Source organism: Symphalangus syndactylus, chromosome 6 (genome assembly GCF_028878055.3).
Source record: "Symphalangus syndactylus isolate Jambi chromosome 6, NHGRI_mSymSyn1-v2.1_pri, whole genome shotgun sequence".
NCBI classification, from domain to species: domain Eukaryota; kingdom Metazoa; phylum Chordata; class Mammalia; order Primates; family Hylobatidae; genus Symphalangus; species Symphalangus syndactylus.
The window spans coordinates 73,218,243-73,225,131 of NC_072428.2; the positions used below are offsets into that span (position 1 = coordinate 73,218,243).

The following is a 6,889-nucleotide window of genomic DNA, read 5'->3' on the forward strand; positions in this document are numbered from 1 at the left end:
GAGAAATGGGAAATTGAATAGATTAGTATTATGTTACAGACAGGAACCAGGAATAGAAGGGGTTGTGAGTCATCTAGTCAGTAATATCTACTATAAAGCCGGGAGACTCTCTGTGTGAGATTTTTACTTTTGTTACAGAAGAAATAGTTTGCTGTGCTTTAATGAACACTGGCAAGAGAAGAAACTAGAGCTATCACTTATCTCCACATGCTCAGAAGCTTTTCATCAACCCAGACACCAAAATGACATGTTGCTCTTTCTTCTTCAGAAACATGAATTCTGGAATATTGAAAGTTTTCCAGAGGGAACTCACCTGCCCCATCTGCATGAACTACTTCATAGACCCGGTCACCATAGACTGTGGGCACAGCTTTTGCAGGCCCTGTTTCTACCTCAACTGGCAAGACATCCCAATTCTGACTCAGTGCTTTGAATGCATAAAGACAACACAGCAGAGAAACCTCAAAACTAACATTGATTTGAAGAAGATGGCTTCTCTTGCCAGAAAAGCCAGTCTCTGGCTATTCCTGAGCTCTGAGGAGCAAATGTATGGCACTCACAGGGAGACAAAGAAGATGTTCTGTGAAGTGGACAAGAGCCTGCTCTGTTTGCTGTGCTCCAGCTCTCAGGAGCACCGGGATCACAAACACTGTCCCATTGAGTCGGCTGCTGAGGAACACCGGGTAAGTGATGCGTCTGAAGATTGATTTCTCTAAAGGATGCATAAAATTCCTGTGGGTCTCTTTTCTTGGAGATTGGATAAAGCCAACTCTGAGTCCCTTTAAGCAGCTCTGTTTGGGCTTTCTTAGTTTCCAACCTCCGGGCTTTGACAAACATGAAGGGAAACAAAGGAAATGCCATTTACTAGGGGCTTATTTGTCTCTCATTCTGGGCCCCTCCCTATGTCATGGTCTGCACTGGTGCTTCAATTTATGGCTCTTTTGCAGGAGAAGCTTTTACAGATAATGCAGTCTTTATGGGAAAAAGCTTGTGAAAATCACAGTAACCTGAATGTGGAAACCACCAGAACCAGACACTGGAAGGTTAGTCCTGTACTACTCTACCTTCTCCAGGAACTTATGGTGGGCAAATGGGTGACTCTTAAAATAGGAACTTGATATCAAACTGTAATGTTTCTGGGATTCAGTAAAAAAAAAAAAAAAAAAAAAGTGAGAGAAAACATTGAGAAAATGTGGCCTCATTTTTATATAGAATAGTATGCCTGTTAGGTAAGATTTCTAAGAAAACCACTGATGTCACCCAAAGCATGCTGGTTTGTTTCATACAAACCTGTAGTTATACACCAATAGATCCAAGAAACTGGGCCATCTCACAGCAATCTATATGTGCTGGTTGGATAAATGCTGGGCATAAGAGTTATTTGGCGGTCATGGAATGCTCAACTGAAACTTCTGAGTGTCGGTCAGCATTAATCTGAATGCTGGTGTGCAAGTAGTATTTGGAATTGTATGGATAATTTGAGGCAGAAAAATTGACAGGACAAATCTAGGGCAACCATGAAATTAAGAATCTCAACTAATTAATGTGGAATAATACATAACATATGATGAGAAAAGTGGTGAGAAATACGGATTTGTGTCTTGAGGGAGACATGTAAACATGCCAGAAATGTGGGAACTAGTATCTAAATATAAGGAGAACTCCGAGGACTTCAGAAAAATATTAAAAATAATTTTCTCTTTGTGGGTGTGTACTTTGAGTGTATGATAGCTAATATTAGTTTGTTGAAAAGTATTTCATGAGAACCTAGTCTATGTTGAATATTAAATTAGAAAATATACTAGTAAAGAAGAAAGGAAGCACCTTTGTCCTCACAAATGATACAATCCAAATGAGAGAGTCAAGTGGTCAATAAGCAAATATATGCAATACATGATGTATTTGAGTGTGGTAGGTTTTTTGTTGGAGGGTAATCAAGCAGGGAAGTAGAAAAGGACAATAGAGGCCAGAAACTAGAGATTAGTGTCTGAGTTTTAAATAGGGTGGTCAGAAAAAAGACTCACTGAAAAATTCAAATTGAAACAAAGTTTTCAAGAGGAGGGGGAACACAAATGTGTGTGTGGATATATATGTGGACAACGAGTGTGTATATATAAGTATGTGTGTATATATATATGTATATGTATGTGTGTGTGTTTGTATACATATATTTTATTTATTTATATATACATATATATATATATATTTGTAATTCTAGTTGGAGAGAACAGTATATGCAGTAATTTTGAGTTTGTGTACATTTGGAGGCCTGAGGAACCACAAAGAAGTCTATGTTTCAGATTGGGATGACTTAGAAAAAGAATGGAAGGAAATGAATTCAGAGAGACAAAGATGGCCAAATCATAAATGCAGCCTTATTAGGATAGGTTTTGCAGGGTGAAACGCATTTAGCTGGACATGTTAGTCTAAGGTCATTTTATATACAATGAGTTTAAGCAACTTGTTGCATATCTCGGAAATAGAAATATTTGTTTCCTTTCTAGTAACTATAGCTCTATACTCCAACTCTTAAGCATGAACTTTTCTTATTTTTCCATAAACATGGGCTGGAATAGAGAAATTCGAATTGTGTTTTTTTATTTCCAACTCTCTTAGAAAACACATTATCTTGAATAAATTTAATGTAATTGGTCAGATAGAGCTATGTTGATCCTTATGCAGAAAGAAAGGAAAGGAACAAAATTTGTAGATTCTAAGAACTGGTAAGACTGAGGTTTAAAGTATTGGATGTTCGAGAGCCAAAAGAATCCATGAGATTTAATAGGAGAGGAATAAGTACATTTCTCTATTGACTAACCCATTATCACTGCAGGATTATGTGAATTTAAGGCTAGAAGCAATTAGAGCCGAGTATCAGAAGATGCCTGCATTTCACCATGAAGAAGAAAAACATAATTTGGAGATGCTGAAAAAGAAGGGGAAAGATATTTTTCATCAACTTCATTTAAGTAAAGCCAAAATGGCTCATAGGAGGGAGATTTTAAGGGAAATGTATGAGGAGCTGAAGGAAATGTGCCATAAACCAGATGTGGAGCTACTTCAGGTACAAACTCACAATGTGGTTTCAGGTTTTTGAATATTCACATGTATAAGTATTTTCCTCATAGCTGAAATCCATCTCCCTATCTTTATTTCCATGATGTGTTTCCAAAAACACATTCACATAACTAATGCTACTTTTTGGGAGAGTATAGCCCCACCAAGGGATTCCACCAGGCCAAAAGTCCTCCTACTTTATCCACCAGCCACAAAACTTTATGGAATGGTCAAGGTAACAGCCCCAAGAAATATTCCCAATCTAATTCAATAATAAACTTTGGGTTGTTAAACATGTATAAAAGAGTGATTCATTTACATTTAGGTTAATTTGGAAACATGGCAAAATCAGAAGTTTTAGGAATCTAGGTTCGTGTTAACATTATTTTGGGGTACACTCATTTGGGTAACAGGTTCAGCTAAAGATGACTGCGTAGGTTTTTCGTGGTTAACACAGAGCATAGACCCTCTGGACCTCTTCTCCCTTCACTTGTTTAGAGGATGTCTTCAAGACTCAGACTTTCCCAGGACGTTAATTAATGACAATACAACTGACTGGGTTTTTCATTACAGAAGAAATAGAAAATGCTTTCCAGAAGAGAAGATGGTAGGTGAATAATATCTTCAGAAACTGAGTACAAATCTCACACTGAACTTAGTGAAAGATGCATCTTGTGAAATGCACTAAATCTTTCTTCTTCTTCTTTTTTTTTTTTCAGGCTTTTGGAGACATATTACACAGGTGAGTGTGTACCTAGATTTCAGCATATGTTATTTAAGATGCCACGAATATCAAAGCAGGCTCTATTAAACTCATGGCATAAATAATTAAGATATTGATACCACTTTTTTTGCATCTACTTTCGTTCCCACACCTTAAAAGACAAAGCCACAAAGTAAATAAATGAAAATAAATGAATAAAAGAAGAGAGAACTAAAACAAACAATTTTATTCCTGATTTTTTTGGGTGGGTGGATGGTGTCTCGCTCTGTTGCCCAGGCTGGAGTGCAGTGGCGCGATCTCAGCTCACTACAAGCTCCGCCTCCCAGGTTCACACCATTCCCCTGCCTCAGCCTCCCGAGTACCCGGGACTGCAGGCGCCTGCCACCACACCCAGCTAATTTTTTTGTATTTTTAGTAGAGACGGGGTTTCACCGTGTTAGCCAGGATGGTCTCTATCTCCTGACCCCATGATCCACCCGCCTCGGCCTCCCAAAGTGCTGGGATTACAGGCGTGAACCACCGTGGCCAGCTCCGATTTTCTTTTATTACTTAAAAGCCTGCACAGGAGAAGGATAAGAGTTTTGTTTTGTGGATGGTGAGAAAGTCACCAGAGGAAGCAGGAAAGAAGAGGAGGAAGTATTTTACCAGTGAAAAAGTGTTGATGTTTGGTTTTTTATACATATATACATATCAGTTAACAGTTCTGAAAAATGGATTGAAAAAAACTGTGGAGTGTTAGAAATATAAGTCTCTAGGGAAGTTCTTTGCTAAAAGGCAGATCTCCCTGCCTAGAACAAGTTTCCAGTCTTTATCTTGAGAAGGAAGCAGTGGATGCATCAGTCTCCCCAGAACCCGGCTATTTCAGACAAAAATGTCAGAGGAGTCTGCCAAGAAGTGGAATTCAGAATTTCATTTCTAAGTATTCTCAAAGCCATAAGGCTGAGGAACCTTACACATTTGGGGCAAAAAAAAAGAAGGATCAGATTGAATTCTGACTTAGACTTTTCCACCATGCTTTAAAATTTAGAAACTGTAAAGAATTAATTTGCAAAAGGAAGTAATAATTTTTGAATTATCAAATGTATGCTTTCAAAAGATTCTCATGAAATGTCTTTTACATACAAATAGTGATTTTTATTCATTTTATGGCTGTAGATGTTGTAACTGCAGGTTTTTCCTTGCAGGACTGAGTCCGTGCTGCTGCACATGCCCCAGCCTCTGAATCCGGAGCTCAGTACAGGGCCCATCACTGGACTGATGGACAGGCTCAACCAATTCCGAGGTAAGTCTCCACCCATAGTCAGCACTCCCACTTTATGTAAATATTATTATTGTTAAGATCATATAGGTAATATTTCATATTTTATCAAATATTTTACTTCTTTTAAGACATAAGTGAACAATATAACCATGCAACTGTTTGGTATCTGTGTCTGTATTTATAGTCAGTTTTATAGCATGAAGTTTGAAAGATAGTGAAAAAGAAATACTTTCTGGCATAATATGTACTCAATTATATAACGGGAAAAAGGAGTAGGTAGAAAATTTACAAAAGGAGCAAAGGAAATAATGCTCAGGATGGTGAATTATTTAATGGTAAATACAAAACTGTACATTTCTTTAGTATATTCACTTGAACTGCTAAGAACTGTTCTTTGCGGGAATATAGTTTTCTGGAGATTCTTGGGGGTTTTGTATTTTTTTAATGTGTATATATTATTCATATATTGCAAACATTTGAATTAATGGGTAAAGCTAAAAGGAAGAAATCATTTTGTGAATACAAGTAGAATTACAAATGAAATTAACTTCAGTTTAATTGCAATATGAAGAGCTACATGTTAATTCTAAAATCCAGCTTCAGCCCAGAGCTAGCTTGGAGGACCACAGAGAGTCTGGTCAAAGATTTTGCAGAGATCTGTTTTAAATTATCATTTATAACGTGCACATATGGATGTTTATCCAGATACCTAGAGCAGTTCTTGAGTAAGTGAAAATCTTCACCTTCTTTCCATAATGATAGCACTAGTTTTTAAGAATAAGAAACATTTCTAAATAATGATCTTGATAACAGCATAGCATTTAGGGCATAAAATGTGTAAATTTTACTTTGAAAATTGGATCGCAAGAAGTTGATCTCACATTTGGCTCTCAACATGTAAGTTTTCAAAAAAAATATAATATCTGTGGTTAGGGTTTTGTTTGTCTTGTATACAATATTAATCATCTCTATACTTTACTGGAAGTTACAAGCAAAACTGTCTTTATGACCTTACTTTTCCTGGTAAAGTAACTTCCTGATAGAACAATTATTTTTTTTTATTTACACATGTCTATGCATGTTTTCTTTTTCTTTTTTTTTTTTTGCAGTGCATATTACTCTGCATCATGAAGAGGCCAACAGTCATATCTTTCTACATGAAATTTTGAGAAGCATGTGTATTGGATGTGACCATCAAGATGTACCCTATGTCACTGCAACACCTAGAAGTTTTCTTGCATGGGGTGCTCAGACTTTCACCTCCGGCAAATATTACTGGGAGGTCCATGTGGGGGACTCCTGGAATTGGGCTTTTGGTGTCTGTAACATGTATTGGAAAGAGAAGCATCAGAATGAGAAGACAGATGGAGAGGAGGGACTCTTTCCTTTTGGGTGTGTTAAGAATGAAATTCAATGCAGTCTCTTTACCACCTCCCCACTTATGCTGCAATATATCCGAAGACCTACCAGCCAAGTAGGATTATTCCTGGATTGTGAGGCTAAGACTGTGAGCTTTGTTGATGTTAATCAAAGCTCCCTAATATACACCATCCCTAATTGCTCTTTCTCACCTCCTCTCAGGCCTATCTTTTGCTGTATTCACTTCTGACCAGAGACAAATCAGAAATGTGTTTACATGCTGTGGGAACCCCCTTATCCGAGGAAGTCCTCTTCCTTGTGCCTTAACATACAGGACAAATAGGCTCTCTTTTATGTCTTGAATTGCCTTCTAATGTTATCAAAACTCATTTATTGTGTTACTATTAAATATGCTGAAAACACTAAAAGTATATGCATTGGTCCTTTATTAAATAATTTTTGAAAAATCATTATTCATGATCATGGCA

General features: G+C 37.1%; 1 protein-coding gene across 1 annotated transcript; it reads left to right on the forward strand.

The window, feature by feature from the left end:
* The first annotated feature begins 272 nt into the window (after positions 1-272).
* LOC129484727 (putative tripartite motif-containing protein 49B) lies at positions 273-6,651 on the forward strand. Its single transcript, XM_055283218.1, has 6 exons — positions 273-683; positions 948-1,043; positions 2,834-3,064; positions 3,777-3,799; positions 4,966-5,063; positions 6,152-6,651. Exons 1-6 carry the CDS (start codon positions 273-275, stop codon positions 6,649-6,651), a joined length of 1,359 nt encoding a protein of 452 aa, XP_055139193.1.
* The last annotated feature ends 238 nt before the right edge of the window (positions 6,652-6,889 follow it).